Below are 20,678 nucleotides of genomic sequence, written 5' to 3'. Positions count from 1 at the left end.
TTCCTTTGCTGACTACAGGCCTGGCGTTATGTCTTCTAGAGTCTGGGTTAATGTTAGAACTGGTGTCATTTCAAAGAGCTAAACCTCAGCAGATGGAGTTAATAGAAGCCCCTAGATTCGGCTAGTGGAGGGCATGGGCGCAATTCTCGGAACATGGGCAGGATGTGTGTGTGGGGTGGGGGGGGTCTGCCTTAATTGTTGACATTTGGGATCCTGATTTAATGCCTCCACCCCCGTGTATCAGCTTCCAGCTGACCCAAGGAGCTTGTTTCCAAAGATGGAAAAGTGATGGAAATGGCAGGGCCCCACATTTCCACGCAGGTGGAAAGCATTCACCAGGTGTGAGAAAGGTGGGTGGAGCCGGAGACTCTGTAGCGTCTCACGGGTGAAGGCAGCCCTGGATGTTGGCAGTTGTGAAGGCCCCAGGCGACCTCTCCAGTCCCCGCTCAGTGAGAGGTAAGCACAGTCACTCGGTGACAACCTCATAGCTGGAGAAGCTTCGGGACAATGCAGGCTGCCTCTTAAATGTAGAGACTTTACAGGCAAAGGAGACCTCAGAGACCATACGTCCAACCCGGCATTCTGCAAAAGCAGACGCTGAGGTCAGAGAAGTGAAGTGGTTTGGCCAAGGGCACAAAGCAAGTTGGTGGGGGATCCTGCAAGGAAGGCGGAGCCCCGACGGGGCTCCCCACATGACCTCCCCCGCGGGAGGGTCCGTTCCTAAGTAGCTTTTAAGTCGGGCGCAGGCCCTTTGGCAGCTCCACGACTGTGCCCCGTGCTGCACAGCGCAGTCTGGTCCTTAAGTGCTGGGGACACAGCCGGGCAGAGCCGGGACAGCTGCTACCCCTGTATTTTTGCACACTTTTGAGAAACACAACAGGCAAAAGTGTATTTCTGTATCCCTTTATGTATAAACAGGTGGGAGCAGGAGTGTGTTGGGAGCGGGAGGGGCGGGGTAGGGGTAAGGGCCGATTCCAGTAGTTTGCGTGATTCAGCACCAGAGCAAATGCTTGGGCAGGAGGTCGAACTTGAACCCAGGTAAGTCATCGTCATCTTGTGTTACATGTACAGCGCAGTCTTAAGTGGTATGCTTTTCTTATGGCTTTGTCCTGGAACACGTTACAGTGACACAACAAATCTCAAGTCTAGAGGGGAGAAACTATAAGTGCCTCATGAGCTCATGGCCAAGACTGGTGCGGAACCGGTGCGTGAGGCACAGCAACGCCTCTGCCCCGCTCGGGCTCGTCTAACTCAGCTGGGTCTGCGCCCCCGGCTTGCGTCCTGCCCTGGGGTACAGCTGGGTGCGCAAGTGGGGCCTGACGGAGAGAAAACAGATCCGCGCTCCTTCCGTCCCCCCCTCCAAGGACGCTCAGTAGCTGCAGCCCCGCAGCTGAGTCTCTTCCCCACAGAGCAGGTCAGAAGGTGGGCCGCGGTCTTGGGGTCACTCTTCTTGAGGTTGATCCCCTTTTCCTTCGTAAGGTCCTGGCACACGGGAGCTGGCTTCCCACAAACGGGCCCTTCGATGTGACCATGACATTACAAGTCCCCCGTGGGTTTAGCAGGTGGAAGGGTGAACATCTGCGTTCAGGGTCCCCAGGAGGAGGGTGTGGCAGCTACTGCAGACGTGCTGAAATGGGGAAGCCGGGGGGCAGGGGATCCACATCCCGCATGGGTACCCATGGACTTTGGGGGTCCGTGAAAGGAAGCCTGCCTCCTTCAGCTGTTGGGGGGACCGTGTAACACTTGAAAGCGGAGAGGAACTACTTTCCCACCCGCCCTCCTTCATTTAACCTGCCCCCTTCCACAACCCTAAGGGCTGTGTTCTCATGGTCAGTCCGAAGCTTCCTTCCCTTTCTGGAGCAAAAGAATCCTCCCTTGCTTTTTGTCCTTTCTGCTGACCTCCTCCCGCTTGCATCATACTGTGTACATCTCTCACTGCAGCCTCCGCCCACAGTTGGCCATTACTGTTGACTGGCCGGTCCAGAGCAACCCCATCTCCTCCTGGGAAGGGGGTGGCCAAGAGAAACTGAGGGCCAGAAAGCATCAAGTATTGGGTTGCAGAATCCCCCCCCTCCTCAGTCTTGTAGCCTTAGGAGGTGTTGTTAGAGGTCAGGAGGGGACAATAGGTGAGATTTAGAACCCACCTGTGGGTCTTTTGGGCCCATCTCTGGAATATCCCAGGCATTGGGCATTTCCCATAATTGGCAGCTATGATGGCACTGAGTCTGAGTCACATAAATGGCACCTGTCAGTAGGGGCTATAAGGCCTCCAAACTTACAGTCAGCCTGATACATCAACAACCGCACACTATTTGCTCCAGGGCAGGATTCAGGAAACAGTGGATCTGTCTGCCCTGGGCGTCTCTCCAGGCACCTCTCTTCCCTGTTTCTCACCTTGCCTCGCCCAGCTGGGCTCCTCATCTTTTCACTGCCATGTCACCCAGCTGCAGCAGCAGGCATACAGTTTGCCCTGAGTGCATGACTGAAGAGAGACCAGATGGGCCTTGCTTTCTCTGCAGAGCAATGCTCTAGGCCTGGACTGCAAAAAGAACATTTCTTCTCACATGCCATGTTCCTGACAGCTCCCTGTCCCACATGAGTGTTCGGCAGAGTTCTGGAGGAAGTGCCAGGAACAAGCCGGCTCAGCCTCACGCTTTCACTTCCCAGTAAACACCACTCATCTCCAGGTGGGCAGGGAGGTAGTTCAACCCCAACACAAGGGGGAAAGGCATGCCGCCTCCTTCACTGGTTGTCCCACTTGTCACCTAGAAGGTCTGTTTCTTTCACAAGAGATGCTGGGCTCTGTCTCTGGCTTTACTGGGACAGCCAGGCGATGCTGCTCCTACCCAACAGTGTGGTTCTACATCTTGACTACCTGCTCACTTCCTTCCTTTGATGAGGGCACTAACTTCAAACAGCCTCCCTTCACTCAAAACTCTGGTGGGAGGCCAGAGAACAACATGCTAATTTCCTGGTTGGCCCAAGACATTTCTACAGGAATCCAGGGTGAGCTTTTGACAAAGTGCCCAGGTCACAAGGAAACCAGAGAGCCCTTGAGACCGAGGATTTCAGCAGGGTTATTGGAGTGACAGCAGGAGAGGAGTATATTGTAAAATGCCACCACTATGTTTTTGGGGTTGTATATGGTCTGTACCGTGGATGGCATGTTGCAGGTAGCACCCCCTGTTGGTATACTATGCAGTTGGTACATCAGACTGTTACTTGAGGTCTATGAAACTGTTCACTGGTCCTTTAAGGAGAAGCTTCAGGACAATTTACCACCTGCTAAGCCTGGAGCCAGAGCAGAGCAGCTGCACTTGCCTTTGCTATAGGATGTTTTTCTTTATTGCGTTTCCCACAAATTAAGGTAATTTGGGGAAGACAATGAAAAACCCATGATGAAAAAGTACCACCACGGGCCCGTTAGGCCTTACGTGGCGCTGTCCTTGACAAAACTGTCCCTTGAATAAGAAGTTAAGGGTCACAGTAGATGACCTTTCCTATATCTGGCCTAAAGCGAGGCTTTGTGTAGGCGCCACATTTCTGGAACTGGGAAGAACGGATGCGTCGCGGTGCTGGGCCTCGGCGGCTGAACTGCGAAGGTTGGCGCTTGCCTTTGACTCAGCTGTTTCTCTTGGGGACAGGTTAATCGTGGCAGAGCTTGGGTGGCAGGGGGCAACGTGCAGGGCCCCTGGGAGCCGGCAGTAGCGGGTTGAGGGAACAGCCGCTTCCACGGGTGTGTACTTGGGGAGGTGTGAGGACCAAAGCAGAAGGCACCCCACGGGGGCAGGCCTCCGGGGAGCTCTGCACCTCTCCTTGGCAAGGTCAAAGGTGAGCGGCCCTAAGTGACGCTACGAAGGTTTGTACAGGTTGTCCGGCTGGAGACCTCCATGCAGAGTCCGGGCGCGGGGCTGAGCGGAGGCTGAGGGACAGCTGGTCCCAGGGCCTCCCCTTAGCGGGCCGCAGCTCCCGCGCTGTCACCCTGCAGGCGCCACCCAGGCTTCCCGGGGTCCCCGCCCTCCTCCCGGCCTTTACTTCTCGTCTTCGTCCCCCTCACTCAGGCTGCTGATGGAGGCGGAGGCGGCTTTGGGTGAGGAGGGCGGGGAGGTTTTGATGGGGAGCCACGAGAAGGTGGGCGACGGGGAGCGCGAAGGGGACCGGCTCCTGGTGGGGCTGCTCACGGGGCTCTGCTTCGGGGACAGGGCCTGCAGCATCCGGCTGCTCCTCTCCTGGAACATCTGCTTCTGGAGAGAAATCGGAGAGAAAGCGTGTGTCAGTCGGCCATCTGCGATGGCAGCGGGACAAAGGAAAGGCAGAAAGGGGGGCCCCCAGCGTGTGCGCCCCCAGGATGGCCAGCACTCGGGGGGAGCTGCGTGCGATTGGGGCGCAGCGACCTGCGACACACCCAAGCACCAGCACTGCTGGCTCCTGGCAGCTCCTGCGGGCCCTCTCCCTCCATCTACGAAATCTAAGCAAATGCCTCTATTTACCAGGCAAAGAGCAATGTCACAGGTACCGGAAGGGTAGAAGGAAAGAAAACAAAAGTCCCTGTCCTCGTGGCTACGGGAGGAATGGCACAAACATGGCTATCGGGAAGACCAACAAAAGATGTACTATGGGAGCGGAACCAGAGTCTGTGAGAAAAAGCAAATAATACTGATGAGAGAGGGCCCGGCCGGTGTGGCTCAGCGGTTGAGCATCAACCCATGAACCAAGACATCACCAGTTGATTCCCCTTCAGGGCACAGGCCCAGGTTTGGGGCTCGATCCCCAGTCGGGGGCGTGCAGGAGGCAGCTGATCAATGACTCTCATCATTGATGTTTCTTTCCCTCTCCCTTCCTCTCTCTGAAATCAATAAAGATATATTAAAAAATAAAAGATGAGAGAGGGATGTGAGCCTGCGGACACGTGGGCAGCAATTGCAAATAGGATGCTCTTGGGAGGCTCCCTGACAAGGTGCTATTTGAGCAAAGCCCTGAAAGAGATGAGGGAGGAGGCACATTCCAGGCAGAGAACACAGAGGGCGCATGTAGTTCACGTCCAAGGAGGAGCAAAGAGGCCATGGTGGCTGGAGTGGAGTCTGGTGGCTGAGGGGCATGGACGGGGGAGGTGAGGGAAGGTCACCAGAAAAGTCACAGTGAACTGTATCATGTAGGGCCATGCGAGAATTTCAGCCTTGACTCTGAGGAGGAGAGAAACCTCTGGAGAGATCCTTTGCCTCTGGAGTTCTGAGCAAAAGAGGAACAAACTGGCTTTGGGTTTAAAAGGACCACTCTGTGGTGCTGGGAGTGGGCTTCAGCAGGGCAGGGGAGGGGCAGGGAGACGATCTGGAGCCGTCTGCAACGAGAATCCAAAGCTGTGCTGGGCCAGGGAGATGGCCATGAGGATGGTCGGGGTCCCATTATGTTCTTTTGCCATCGTTTTATTAAGGTATCATTTACTTAAAGTAAAACTTTCTACTCTGTGAGTTTTGATAAATGCCTACGGTTGCGTGATTACACCACAAACAAATGATAGGAATGTTTCATCAGCGCCTGGGGACCCTTTCTAGTCACCCCTCCCTCGCCGCTGGTGACAGGTCTGGTTTCTGTCGTGCGGCTTGGAAATGTCATCTCTGTGGAATCGCGCAGTATGTGGCCTGGCTGCTTGCTGAGGGCAGGGCCCACAGGACCCGCTGACAGTGGGAAGTGGGCTGTGGGGGAAGAGGGAGCGAGTGACTCGTTTCTAGCCCGTGAAACAGAAGCCGGCGATGCCATCTGTTGGCGCAGGGGACTGGGGGGTGCGGGAGGTTTGGGTGCTGAGACGGATTTCCCGTCTGGGACCTCAGGCGATTGTTGCCTGGTGCTTTGGGAACCGGGCCCTTCCCTCACACTGCCCTTCTGGGGAGCCCGGGCCTGGCCCCGAGCCCTGCGTGCCAGGCCTCCCAGAGCTGCCAGTGCACCTACCCCCCTGCCCCTCCCCCTGCTCTCTGCCCTCATTTCTCGCCTTTGTTCCCCCCCAGACAGCCCCCAGCAGCTCTGCCCCGTCTTCTAGCCTCAGCCGGCCCTGAGAACCAGTCCTCCTTGAGCTGTTTTAGACTCTGCTTGTCTGAGTTCTTCATTTTACAAACCACTGCTGAGCCCTTGGGGACCAGGTGCCGTGCAGGAGGCGGTCACGTCTGAGCTGGGGCTTCAGTGCCACCCGGGAAGAGGGGTCAGGCGGGGAGGGAGCCCGTGGGGTGCAGGGCTCGCCGCCCAAGCCGAGGGACACGTGGGGGGTACTCAGGACCACTGCTTGCCTGGCATGACCAGAAGCCCGAGTGCATGTCGAGTGGCGGTAGCCTGGGACTGGAGCACCAGGAGGAGGCTGGATTTTTTTATTCCCAGTAGCCCCTGGAAGAGTTTAGTCAAGGGAGGGGTATGATCAGATTGGTGTTTTAGAAATATCTTTGGGTGTGAGCATAAAAGCAAGGAAAGAAGCCATACCGGGGAAAAAAATTAGTGTTTGGCTATATAAAAATTTCTGAACCTCAAAGAAGCCACCATGAAATGGGTAAAAAGCAAAAGAAAAAAAAATGGAAAAATTTTGCAACATTTAACTACAAATGATAGATCTTGGTACATAAACAAAGCTTAAAAATCACGAAAAAGGTAAAAAACTTCACAGAAAAATGAGCATATGGCATATACACGCAATTCACAGAAGACTAAAAATGAACCATAAAAATGTTCAGCATCACTAGTAAACAAACAAATGCAAAATGATTGAAGTAAGAATTTTTAATAGATCAGACTATTAAAGATGTTTTAATCTTCCGGCTACAGTTGACATACGGCGCTCCAGAAGGTTAAAGTGCACAGTTCTGTGTTGTGATGTCTTTGGTGTTAGCATGCTTAGATTTCTTTATCATGTTCTTTTGTGCGATTACTGCAGGTTTTCCCCTGTGGCTACCATGAGGCTTGCGTAGAATATGTTAACATTATAACACCCTATTTTGAACTGATAACTTCAATGAAATCCCTAATCTTTATGCTCTCACTTTTCCTCACCCTGACATTTTAAGTTATTGATGTTACAGTTAACATTTTTTAATTGTGTAAACAATAACAGATTATTGCAATTCTGGTTATTTTTACTACATTTGTTTTCTAACTTTGAAATTAGAGTTGTAAGTGAATGATGCATCATTAGCACATTACAGAATCTCAATTTGACTATATATTTACTATTACCAGTGAATTTTATGCTACCTTCTCTTGGTGTTTTTTTTGGAGGGGGCGTTCAACAGGAGATGGAGGGGAGGATTCAGGGTTGTAATTTAAATTTTGTTCCATTTCTCTAGCTTATTTCACTAGAGAGTACAAAAACCTCTAGGTCCATCCATGTGGTCACAAATATGGCAGCAGGACAGGCCTAGGGACTGCATGGTTTGCGTTTGGGGACCCGAACCAGGCAAGACTGTGTACTGAATTCCGTGACTAGACGGGGCCATCGGTTTTGTTCTGCAGATAGGGGGAGACAAGGGCCGCTGTAGCAGGGCTGTTGGATGGGCTGTGCAGCGTCCCGTGTGCTCTGCTGAGGCTCCCTGGCGGGACAGGCTGAAAGCCGCATTCGGCAGCGGGCAGAGCTATCAAGCGGTGTCCCTGCCTGGGCACGGGGACATCTAGCTCTGAAGCCAGAATCGGTCCACTCCGAGTGCTGCTGCGCTACCCAGATTTCCAGGGCCTATGGCCGGGCTTTCTGACTGGGCCCGGGGATGACTCGGCTCCCTTGCCTGGCAGAGGCAAACCAGGCTCTAGGCTCATAAAAATCTTTGTGTATCTGAGTGGGGCCAGCCTGCACCCCGCTGAGGTGCCTGCTCAGACTGCACCGGCCTTGGCCCCGCAGGGAGCAAATCTGCTGGTTGGGGCCGCCACTTGCGAGCTGCAGGCAGGAACCTGGTCTGCCAAGGTCGAGGTGCTGATGGCTTCACGCCCCCCCACTTCTCTGTCACAGTGAGATTCCCAGGGTCAAGTGCTGCAGATTCCCCTGAGGGGCAAGGCTGCCGTGGTGGCTCCCAAGAAGTGACCTGCAATGAAGGGGCAGCTCAGCCCACCCTGGGCTCTTTCCCTGCTGAAGGAATCAGACTCAGGGGACCCCTGGGCGCGGGGCTGCGCCTGCCTGGGGGGCAGGCGGTTGGTTAGCATGTAGCCTCTCCCGTACCCCTTCTAATGTGGTGTGTCAGGGTCTCTGTGGTGCAGGGGGTGCTTGAGCCTCACCCACATGTCTGGGATCCTCCCAGGGGTGTCTTGTCCATGGAGAGTTGTTAATTCTTGTAAGGGGGAGCAAAATCAACGACGACCTATGTTGCCATCCTGGCGACATCCCTCCTAAGATTTTTTAAAGTTTGTAGTGGCCAGTGTTGGTGAGAGTTCAGTAGAAAGACCACACTCCCGCTACTGCTAGTGGAAGGGTAAAACTGCCCTCGTAAGGGGTAATTTGGAAATAGGTGCCAAAACTTTTTTCCTGGGGAGATAATCGGAGATGTAAATATTTATTGTGTACATAGATATTCAGTGCGGCGTCATAACAGACAAAAGTGAAAACTCCCTAAAGAGGTGAGAGAAGTCTTGCCCGTCCTTAAAGAGTATTTAATAATGTGAGAAAATGTTCATGAGCTATTACAAAGTAAAAATGACTCTAGAACACTATGTTCTGCATGATCCCAATTTTGTAAGAGGTAACTTACAAAAGGGGCAAAAGGAACTTTACAGTTGTTCGTATAGAAAATAGTACAATAATTAATAAATAATAATACAAGAATAAACCCTGTGTTTTGCATACTCACAACTGTAAACCTACTTTTGCCCCACCTTATATATGTACATGAGAAAAAGATTGGGGTAATAGCCCCAGAATATTAATGGTGACAACTCTGGGTGATGAGATTGCAGGCAACTTTTAGTCTCTTTATTTTATTATCCTTAATTGGTACATTTATAAAAATATAGATTAATGGTCCTGCGCTTAAATGTTCTTGTGGTTGTGTGCCAGCTTCCATAAAACATAAGTAATCATAAGGAGTTCCTCAACAAATATACTCCAGATAGAAGCAAAAAGATCAACAGAAATGACTGACAAGGGCCACTGCAGACAGAATTCCTTATATAATTAAAACTTGCTAGAAAATGGACTTTGACAGTATTTATAATACACCAGCATTTGTGGAGGCTGAATGTCACAAGCATTTTAGTCTCCTTTTATTTTTTATTTTCTAATAGTTCTATAATGAACATATATTACTTTTATCATCATAAAAAAGCAATAATTGTAGGGAGAAAGAAGACCGAGGCGAGATTAGGCTGAAGGGCATTGCTATAATGACGTAAGTGAGAAAATAATAAGGTCTCAGGTATGTCATCAATTCCCCCCAGGGCTAATTTTCCCCTTACAAGCTCTAGCCTATTACTTTTTAGAATCTCAAGTCTCCTCTAGCAGATAGAATAGAGATGCTGATTGCTAAGATCCTTTCCAGATTTAAAATTCCACAATTCTACAAATACACCAGTTATTCACCTTCCATTAAAGGTATTGATAACTCTGCCAAAAGACCCAACTCCTCTCAAAGTCAAACCAAAAAACATGCTATAGATGAAGCCTATTTATGAGACAAAATTAAATGCCAAAAGGATAGGATGGCCTATTATTAACAGTAACATTAAAAAAAAACTCCTTGGCTCAGCTGGCATGGCTCAGTGTTTGAGCATCAACCTAGGATCCAGGCGATCGGGGTTCGATTCCCGGTCAGGGCACAGGCCCGGGTTGCGGGCTCGATCCCCAGCAGGGGGCGTGCGGGAGGCAGCCGATCAATGATTCTCTCATCACTGATGTTTCTCTCTCTCTCCCTCTCCCTTCCTCTCTCTGAAATCAATAAAGATATATATTTTTAAAAATTCCTTGAACTTCTAGCATGTACTTTAAAATATGTATTTTTATTACTGTAATCTTTAAGTGTATTTTTTGTGGCAGCCATTAGCCCTCCTGCTGTTAATGGATTGTCAGCATTTCCATTAGAAGCCCACTTTCTACAGAATCTACAACTTGTCTACTGTAGTTTGACTCAAGCTCGTAACTGAGAATATTTTGCCCAAGGGGAAGGAATCATTTGAATCCTTAATGATAAACAATGGTGTCGCACTTCATAAAATGCCATATCCATGCAGAATAACTCTGGGTCTCGATTGCAAGCTCTCTGTGACTGGTGCATTTTGAAGGACGGTTCCCCTACAAAGAAGCTGAATTAAACCAGGTCAGGAGACAGTTTGTAATGAGCTTCCTGGGAAGAAAAGCACTTTAGAAATATAACTAATAATGAAGACCCTAGCATGGCATTTCCAAAGAGAAAAGGTATTTAAATTCAGTCTTTTACTGTATCAAGAGGTTTCCATTTATAAAGTTTTCTCCCAAGAAAATGATCCCATTTATAGTCCTGTCCATATGAAAGTATTTTCCCCTCCTACAAAGTTTTCCCTTTTGAGAAGTTCTTAACATCTACTGAGGCAGTAAATGTCATGACAAATGTCTTTAAAGGTTTCAGGATTTCAGATATATTCCGGAGTATCAGCCCAAAAAGAAATGAAAAATATCCTGGTTACATCTAGTTGGACATCTGGGAAACAATGGAACTTAAGGAGAGGGTTTCAGTTGTGTCCAAATCAGTAAACAACTAACGCCCACAGTGCCTGGCATGTGCCTGCCAGGCACTGTTAAAGGGCTGTAAGTATAAAACAATTTAACCCTCCCAACAACCCTAGTAGGTGGCTGAGAGGCAAAGGCACTTACCTAAGGCTACCCAGCCAGGAAGCGAGCCTCTTCTCATTACCAACTCTGTGTAATTAGCCACTTTCATAGCAAGAAGCTTTCCATGTTTATTCATGTTTTACTTGTGCATTTGTTGGAAGACACATTTTTGAAACTACTGTCAAAAAGACTCAAGTGGGAAATCTAATTCAAATCCACAAGCTGAATTTTAGATTTCACAAAATGAAAATGGTCTTAAAAATGAGCCATGCCATTAGGATGGCTATTATAAAAATATTAAAAAACAAGTATTAGGATACTAGAGAAAAAAAAAACCCTTGTGCGTTACAGTGAGAATGTAAAATGGTGCAGCCACTGAGGAAAACAAAAAAAAATTAGAATTACCATATGACATAGCAATTCCACTTTGGGGTATATACCCAAAAGCATTGAAAGCAGGGACTTAAACAGATATTTGTACATCCATGCGTATATCAGCACCATTCACAATAGCCAAAAGGTGGAAACAATCCAAATGTCTACAAATGGGTGAAGAGATAAAATGTAGTAGATATAAACAATATCCCATTATATATGTACACACACAAGCAATGGGATATTTTTTTTTTTCTGTTAGCATGGTTAGAGTATTTCCATGATAGAAGTTGAAAAGAAACATTTTGTTTATTACAAAGTATTATGGAGGGTTTTCCTGGCATGAAAAGTCTGCAAATTGATCAAAGATTCCTCCTTTCAACAAATATTTACTGATAGCACACTCTGTATGGTTCAGGCATTAATCTAAGCCTTAAGGATACAGGAGTAAACAATAGAGAAAAAGTCTACGCCCACATTTATTTTTTTAATTGAAGTATAATTGACATTTTAGTTTCAGGTGTATAACATGATTCAGTATTTGTATATATTATGAAATGATCACCACAATAAGACTAGTTAACATCCATCACCACACAAAGTTACACAATTTTGTGATGAGAACTTTTAAGATCTACTCTCTTAGCAACTTTTAAATATGTAACACAGTGTTAAATACAGTCACCATGCTGTACATTACATCCCCAAGGCTTATTTATTTTATAACTGGAAGTTTCTACCTTTTGGATTCCCTTCACTCATTTCACCCACACCTCTACCCCCTGCATCTGGCAACCACCAGGGGACCTCACATCATATAAATCGGTCCTTTCCAAAAAGCAAACACACCATCAAAGTCTTTTTGTTATAGGTAATCTCATATATCAGATGGCAAAGGCCTGTTTGGTTGGCAGACTGCTTGGATTGGGGCAGAGGGAGTTTGTGGTCCAGGATGAACTAGAAACTTGCACCTGATTTAAGGTCATTCTCTCCTGGTGCTCCAAGGAAAGTCTATGTTCATGTGGTAAAATAGAATAGATCTACTTTCACTTCAAACAGGAAATGATTCTCTGTGTTCAGTTAATGAAGGTACATGTGGCAGATCATTCAAAATGATACAGGATGTTTTTTAAAAGCAGCATATGTGGTTCAGGTACTAATGTTTAAATAGAATGTGTCTGCTCTGGGAATTCAGATACTTCAAACAAAAACAACAAACTCTCGCTAGGAAGGCTCTACCCCAAAACCTTAACCCTGGAAGCTGAGTCAGCCTCCCTCAGTCCTGGCTCCTTCCCCTTAATGCCTTGGAAGTAAACTGTGTGTCCTCCAACATGGCAGCAAAGCTTCAAAATTTAGCTTCTTTAAAGCCCCTCCTTTGATATAGAGTGTCTTTCAAAGAGAACACCCCATTCAAAGAGAGGCAATACCAAATCTCTGTTGGGAAGGCTTCCCTTTGTAGCTCTGCTTGGGTTACAAGCTATCTTTCAAGCATGAGTCAAGACTGGTTGCAAGAATTAAGCACATACAGTCATGTATCACAGAGTGCAGTTATCCAAACCTAGATGGTCTAGCCTACTACACCTAGGTGCTATGGTATAGCCTATTGCTCCTAGGCTTCGGGCCTGTGCACAGCATGTCACAGCAAAACACCAGATTAATCAAGTACAAGAGAAAATAATGTAATCAAAAGGGTGGAGATGTGGAATTGGCAGGTCCCACACCCATGGTGTGACTTGGCATGGTGAGCACACAATACAGTATAAAGATGATGTGTTACAGAATTGTATACCTTAAACCTATATAATTTTATTAACCAATGTAACCCCAATACATTCAATAAAAAAATTGGGAAGGAGGAGGGATACCTTAGCTGCAGAGGTACCCCCTGAGGAGCAAGGGCTCCCCAGCCCAGGGTTCCAGTGCTGGCCAGAGGAGTCCCCATAACATCTGGCTGCGAAAGCCAGAGGAGGTTGTGTCCGCGTGGGGCAGAGGGCTACTGGAGACGGAGGCATCCTCTTGAGGGGCCTGTGCATGGACTCACTCACTCACAAGCTCACTTGCTCTGGGCTCCAGTGCGGGGGCAGCAGCTCACCAGGTGACAGGGCCATATGGGAGGAGCTGAATGGACTAGCTTCAGGACGGGGCTGGAGGGGCAGGGGGCAGGACAGCTCTCTCCTTTGTTGAGCCCTCCCCCAACCCAGATAGCAAAGAGAACAGAAACAAACTCAGATTCAGAGAACAAATTGATGGCTGCCAGATGGAGGATAGGAGAAAAAAGGTGGAAGGGATTAGTAAGTGTAAATCGCCAATTATAAAAGTAGTCGCGAGGATGAAGGGTACAGCACACGGAATAGTTAGGAATACTGAAAAAACTGGTGTTGAATGGGCACGAGACTTATTGTGGCAATCACTTTGTAGGGCATAGAAATATCTAATCACTGTCATACACCTGAAACTAATATCGTATGTCAACTATTATTGAAAAATTTCTAAAGCAAAATTTTAAAGACTATAGCTTTTGTCTTAGTCACTCTTTGTCACTCACTCTGGGAGAAGGAAGCTGTTGTGTCATGAGGACACTTGGGCAGTCTTGTGGAATGGCCCATGTGGTGTGGGACTGAGGCCAGCTAAGTCACATGAGTGAGTGTGAAAGAGAACCTTCTAGTCCTACCTAGATGGCTGCAGCTCCAGCTGATGTCTTGACCGCAACTTCATGAGACCCTGAGTCACAACCATCTAGCTAAGCTGCTTCCTGGTTCCTGACCTTCACAAAATGTGTGAGATAAGGAATGTTTGTTGTTTTTAAGTCACTGAATTTTGGGGTAATTCGTTACACGCCAATAGATAACGCATACAGCCATGGACACCGTGATCTTTGCTTATGAAGAAGGCTGCCAGTACCTTTCCTGAATTTTATGACCTGGCCTAAAGTACCATTTTGGCAACTGGCTTTGCCACAAAGCCTTGAGAGGTTTTAGTAGGCTTCAGTTTCTCCACAATGCCACACCCTGAAGTGAAGCAAAGTGACTGTATCCTGTAGACATTCCTATCACAAAGGACACAGTGCTGGCTGGGAGAAAGAGGCTTGGCCCCAGGCTCTGTCCCAGTAGCTCCAAAGTCCTGTGAGACCACAGGAAAGTTTCACAATTTTCCCAGGCCTTTGTTTCTTTATAACACAGCTATAATAAGTACCTTCTTATGTGGCTAAAATGGCTATAGAATCCTCTAAAGGACTTTGGAAAAAGAGTTTAACCTACTATACAGCTTCTAGACGTAACAACATCATCACCATGATCACTACCACCACTCAGATGGAATGCAAGGGTTTATATTTTGTATTGTGGTTTTGATATCAAACATGAGGTTACTTGGGGAGACCTAAAGACTCTACACCGTGAGGAACAAACACAACTATTCCCTGAAGACAGGTGGGCAGCATAAATGTGTGAGTCAGGTTAGAGGAGGTATCAGGGAGGAACAATGGGGAGTGGCATGAACACCGCAACCAGAGAGTTCGTGCTCTCCCTAAAAGAAATTTTAAAACATTGTTGAGGGCCAACCAAACCAAGTATGCCTGCTAAATGTCATCCACCAAACATCAAGTTGGAACCAAGCTTGGTATCAGATCAATGTAGATCGATACAGATACGGAAGTTTCAAGCCTCAGCATATCCTTTGCAAATGCTGGAAGGTTCTATGACTAGGTCTTCATTACACATCCACCCATCTATTCATTCGATCCAGAAACATTTACGGTGTACCCACTATCAGCTAAATACTACGCCTCCTACCACTCCTGTTATACCGAATTTTGTGCCTTAAATCCTATTTTCTGCCTTTTCAAGTTTGGGTTATTTGTATCAGTACTGTATTTTCACATAATGCAGATCCTCTATTTTAAGAAACGAGTTCCAGTCCCAAATGCACAAATAAAGAATTATTATAATAATAGCATATTCATGAAAAGCAAATTACTTATCTTGGCGTTTAACATCCTTGTAACTATTCCTGTACTTTTAATGTCAACAGAAAAAAAGTAATGTCTAAGTCTGGCTGATACGGTAAATTAATGTTAATAACAGTTTTGACACTAATAGCAAGTTTTAAAGAGAAAAACCTCCAGTCTCTACGCTGGGTTTCATTTCTTAAAAATCCCCTCAGCTCGCTGTCACCAGACCCCCCCCCCCCACCCCCCGAACAATTCCAGCTACTATTTCACCTTCATTGGAGCCTGGAATGACTAGGGTCTACGAAGTTTCTATGAAATTATATTCCTTCCCTGCATTTGCTCACTCCAGATGGAGAAAACACCCACCCCCTTGAGTTACAATACCAGAGCTGCTCAGCAGACACATTTCTGAATCCCTATAAGCAAATGAATACCTACATGGTTTCATTAAAAAGCCACTAGCTGTTTCTTCAGAGCCTGAAAATTAGCTGTGCAAATGTGAACTATTAAATTACACACTAGGTTAATAGGAAACTTCAGACTTTCTGTTATAGAGACCATGGAACACCAGAGAACATGAATTAAACTGACGTGAGCGAAAATTTTAACATGCCCAGGGGAAATGAAAAGGAGCCTGGCCTGGTGTGGCTCAGCAGTTGAGCATCGACCTATGAACCAGGAGATCACGGTTCGATTCCTGGTCAGGGCACATGCCCAGGTTGCGGGCTCAATCTCTAGCTGAGGGCGTGCAGGAGGCAGCCGATCTCTCATCACTGATGTTTCTATCTCTCCCTCCTTTCCTCTCTCTGAAATCAATAAAAACATACACTAAAAAAAAAAAAAAGGAATCCAACCCTTGGCTCCTCCACTCATGCCATCTCTTTCTAGAAGTCAGCAGGGGTTCAAGCAGCCTCTTGTGGACTCAGCCAACAGGACATGGTTGGCCTACAATATCCTCCATATAATCAGTTGGAGGCCACTAGGCTTTCAGCAAAGCATCTCTTCCAACTTCTCAAGCATTGTTCTTTTTCTATTACTAATTGAGTGTTTTACTTTTAGATAATCCTATAATGAACCAACTCAAATGAGCAGAGAGGCAGGAGTGACAACCCATCAATAAAATAATTAAGCCGAAGTAGATTTTGTTAGAGACTTCTCATGTCATAATAAGAAATCTAGGCTATTTAAAATCAGGGAAATTAAATAGAATCACTCCTTTTTGTTTTAAGAGGAAAGTTAGCTGTAAAAGTATGTCTTTCATAGAACCCTCATGAACTCTGCTGACAATACTGGTTATTTACTCTGGAAGTGCATATAACAGAAAATACCAAGGGTATACAAGGTGGTTTCCAGAATTTTCTTTTCCCATCTCATAGTTTTCATTTAGAATTTTCTATAGAATTTAGGTAAGAGACCCTTGACATTTTCTCAGTTTTAAGATTCAGATTGTGGCTTCAGTTCCCAAAGACTTTTGTCCAACGTATACATGCCATGGAAAAACGGGGAAATCAGGGCGTGATGGGCACAGACGCAGGGCCAAATCCTACCTCCTCTCTCTCCCAACCAGTGAAAGAGGAGAGCTCCTGGCAACAAAAGCTCTTTTGTATCCCCCTCCCCTGGTCGATCCAAGAGCCGGTTAGCCTTGTCTTACAACACAAGTTCCATGATGCGTCTGACTCAGTTCACCCTTAACCTCCGAGCTTTGCATCATCTCGAACTGGGAGCCTGGGATGAGCTACAGAAACAACCTCTGCAGTAATAACATTCAACGATTACTAAATGGCTTCAAGCTCTGGATAAGAAATCAAAACAGAGGCCAGAGCTGCCTTTAGGTACTATTGGGTAAAGCAGGAACTAAATAAGGAAATGACGTGAACTTGAAGTCATTCAGGCCGATTGATGCCCAAAGTGGAGGCCACATATTGGACCGAGATAAGAGACACCCTTGAGTGGTGACATGAAGAGGACACACTGAAACACCCGTCACTGCAGGCCAAGTGAAATAATTACATACCCATGCTCCATCAGGGCCAAACAGTTCTAAGAAGTTGCCAATGAATTCCCTTGATTTCTCTTCCCACTTTTGAATTAGATCATGACTCTTTTCTTCCACTCTGTTAACAAATTCCTTCGATCTTTCCTCCACGTTCTTAACCTTTTCTTTCATCTTGTCTACCTGGTTTTGAAAGCGGTATTTCTTCTCCTGGTCAAAAATTAAAGGAGGGAAAAATGGATTTATCTGAGAGGGCATGAGAGAGAGAAGTCATTCACACTAATGGTTATACTTTATCTCAACTTGTGTTTGTTCTTAACCTGAAGAGTCAGGATTTCCCAAGAGCTGGATTGATGGGAAGGCACATCTCTTATTAGAAAATCACTTGTCATTGGTCTTGCTGGATATGTAAAGTGAAGCAGAAGTAGTTTTAATATTTTCTTTCTTGTAAATGTCTTATTTGAATTCACTTATATAGGAGGATAACCAAAAATATATACTTGCTCTCTATTGTGGGTAGATACTGGGCAAATACACCCCACAATTCTGTTGGGACTTAGACAGAAGTATAAACTGTACATAGAATGGCCACTCAGAGGCTGTCCGAGTCTTCTATTTTACTGGGACATTGTTAAAACCAATATCGGTTGAAATAGTGGGTCATTTGCTGGACCTTAGAATCCATGTGTTATACTAAACTTAAGCGAATTGAATTGCATTGATTTCCTTGGTGGCGAAGAAAGCTCTTATCCTGATAGCTTCTCTTGAGCGGGACTTTGTTTTGCTATGGCCTTTGTGCAGCAGCACTAACATCTATGGGCCTGGAAGGCATGGTAAGGCAGGCAAGTCACATGGCACCTCTGAACCTCAGTCTCCTCATCTGTAAAATGGGGTCATTATCATCCCTACACTATCAGGTCACTGTAACAGATAAGGTGACACACGGAACGTGCTCTGGCACGGCCTGGCATTTAGTAGAAGCTCGGTGTGTGTGGTCTGTTACATTACTGTTCAGCAGTATTGGCATTTCATCCCATTACCTGAGGAGAGTGGCATGAAAACCATGAAAACAGCATGAGACAGAGGGTCCTCCCCTCCGTGAAATCATGATACATTTTTCCTAAATAGGTAATAATCATTTTTCTTCACTATATGGGACTGCAGTTCATTTCATAGTTCAGATTTTCTTGCACCTGGAATATTACAATACTGTGTCAGGATTCCCTGATTTAGACTTTGCAAACTTCACTGCTGCCTCGGGGCAGGGCGTGAGCTATACTCCAGCCGCTCAGCTATTTTTACTACGTGCTGCCCCTGAGAGCACGGAGTATTAGAATGAGCACTGGGCTGGGAGTCACGAGGCTGGGAGGCCGCTGTGGCCTCCACCTCTGCTTTGCTTGAGGGACCTTGGTCAGGTTCCCTCTGAACTCAGCTTTCCTCATTTCTAAATGGAGGGACTTGGACCAGGTGACTGACCCTCGGCAGGCTCCTGCCACCTCTGAGGTTCTGTGATTCGTCTACATGCCCATCCAACACATTTGCCTTCATCTCTGGGCTGCGGCCCGCTCTGTCCTCACAGGAAGGCCATGAGAGCGTCCATGCTGATTACACAGTTCCCTGAGCTAAGTGGCTTATCCAAAGGCCTCTTGAGGGAGTGAGCGAGAACTTTTGGAAATGGCTCTACATGCTTGGATGGTGGAGTGAATTCAGTTTAAAAGAACGGTTTAATTTATTGAAATAACCAGGGCTTTATTCTCTGAGACACCAAATAATCACTTTGGCTGAATTCTTTTCAGCCACTTATTCTGGTGCCTCTTGAACCTGACATTTTCCATTTTGTTGCCTGGCTTGCATGAGGCCCCAGAGCCTGGACCACCGACACCCCCCTCTCGTGAGGACAACTAATAATCCCTGATTTACAATTAATGAGCCCCTCCTCGTTGTGAAGGTACCAGTGCGATTGGTGTAAGCTGCCGGATAACTATGGCTGCATGTAATTCTAAGCATCTAGCTTTGTAGAAAAATCCCTCTTTGAAAGTATAGTATCTATTTGGGGGTGGGTATTGAAATTCTATATGGATGGAGAGTCTTGTTTTATCAACTACATGGGCTCCTCAGCCTAGACAAAGACAGTTGACCAGACTTGCTAACATCGCCTCCAGCAACTGGCCTGCCCTCTTTGCTTTTACCATCAGCCTGTTTTGCTTGTTTTAAAGACTGTTTGAACAGTTGCTCTATTATTAAACTAACAGCAGCTCTGTAGGAATAATATGGCAGAAATACCCAAGGAAGCCAAAGATTTTAGGCTTTATTTAAGCAGCTGTAATTTCTCTGGACAATAAAAAATGGCTGTTAAGGTGTCTAGTGAGCATCTGTAAGGCCTTAATAAACTGAAAATTTTCAAATGTTAGAACAAGAAAGCATTTCCTCTGGGTTTAGCTTTCCATTGCCCCTGCCCTCCTTCCTGCCCTTTGAATAGAAGAGAATTCTTGCCTTTCCTGAGGGCAGATCTCCCAGAAACCCTTGACCCGAGTCAGAGAGCTCTAAAGAGGGAGGTTGGAGCAAAGGGAGGGACGTGAGGCAGCTCCTTTAAAAAATGTGAAGCTCACTACCTGTGTGCCTTGGTTAACTTACGTTACCCCTTTGGACATTGGTTTCTACATCTGTAAAATGGGGTTAATGATATATCATTGGGTTGTTATGTGGATTGAATGAGATGATATGTGTAAAAACATCAAGAGCACTGCCTGGCATATAGTTAGTGCTCATGAAACAGTGGCAGTGGTGCGATGTGGTGGTCCTCAGAGGGTATGAGGTGGGACACTTACATTTATAAAGCTGACATTCAGTTCCTTTGCCGTGTACCCTCTCTGGAGGTTGCGACGGGCATAAACATCATAGTCCCGGACAATTCTGGTGATGATGTCTGATGTTGAGATGCCCTCCGTTCTCTGCGTTGGAACGAACATTCCTGTTCACATAGGAAAGAGGAGATAGGGAGACACCGTTAAGATGAAGTTGGTTGGCCCATCTTCTTTAACCCTCTTTCCAGGGCAAAGCTGCAGCTCCTGGGTGTGTCTGAGGTTTTCGCGTCTGGCCCCAGCTGACTTTTCCAGGCTCAGTTCCGTACGCTCCTTCCCCGCCTGGCCCTGCTCCCTGGATGTCCCGCGCACTCGCCCGGCTCCTAGCGTCTGCTCATACCCAGCCCTTCCTTTCTGCCTTGAACCCTTCTTCCCTGCTGCATCAGCCACAGCATTCCTGTCCATGGTACAGCATCCAGCTTCAAGGCTATGCCCCTGGGAAACCTTTCCTGACACCACCGGGCAGAACCCAGGACACTTAGGACGTGCACTGCCTGTCTCCTTGTAGAAAGAAAACACTCTGAAAGCACAGATTATGCCTTGACTGCCTTTGCCGCCCCAGCACCAAGCTCAGTGCCTGTGTCTAGCGCACAGAAGGTGCTCAGTGAGTGTAAATTAGGTGAGGAAGTGATTGGGGAGTAACAGTGGAGTCAATGAAGCAGTCAGACCCCGGCAACTCCCCATCTCCAAAGAAGGCTGTGTCCCGTTACACTGAAGGACAAGCAGAAAAAGTGCTCTGTC

The 20,678-nt window shown here is 47.0% G+C and overlaps 1 protein-coding gene across 1 annotated transcript in view; it reads right to left on the bottom strand.

Annotated features, from left to right (window-relative positions):
* Positions 1 to 966: 966 nt before the first annotated feature.
* Positions 967 to 20,678, bottom strand: part of PCYT1B (phosphate cytidylyltransferase 1B, choline) — a 78,787-nt gene continuing 59,075 nt past the window's right edge. The window contains exons 6-8 of the mRNA XM_016209298.2: positions 19,905 to 20,047; positions 17,098 to 17,286; positions 967 to 4,244 (exon numbers count right to left, since the gene is read on the bottom strand). Of these exons, the coding sequence (XP_016064784.1) occupies positions 4,032 to 4,244; positions 17,098 to 17,286; positions 19,905 to 20,047 (545 nt within the window). The 3' untranslated portion in view covers positions 967 to 4,031. The remainder of the gene's footprint in view (positions 4,245 to 17,097; positions 17,287 to 19,904; positions 20,048 to 20,678) is intronic.

The sequence above is a fragment of the Miniopterus natalensis genome, chromosome X (assembly GCF_054644295.1).
Source record: "Miniopterus natalensis isolate mMinNat1 chromosome X, mMinNat1.hap1, whole genome shotgun sequence".
Lineage (NCBI taxonomy): Eukaryota > Metazoa > Chordata > Mammalia > Chiroptera > Miniopteridae > Miniopterus > Miniopterus natalensis.
The sequence above is the reverse complement of the archived record's forward strand: the minus strand, read 5'-3'. Positions and strand labels throughout refer to the sequence as shown.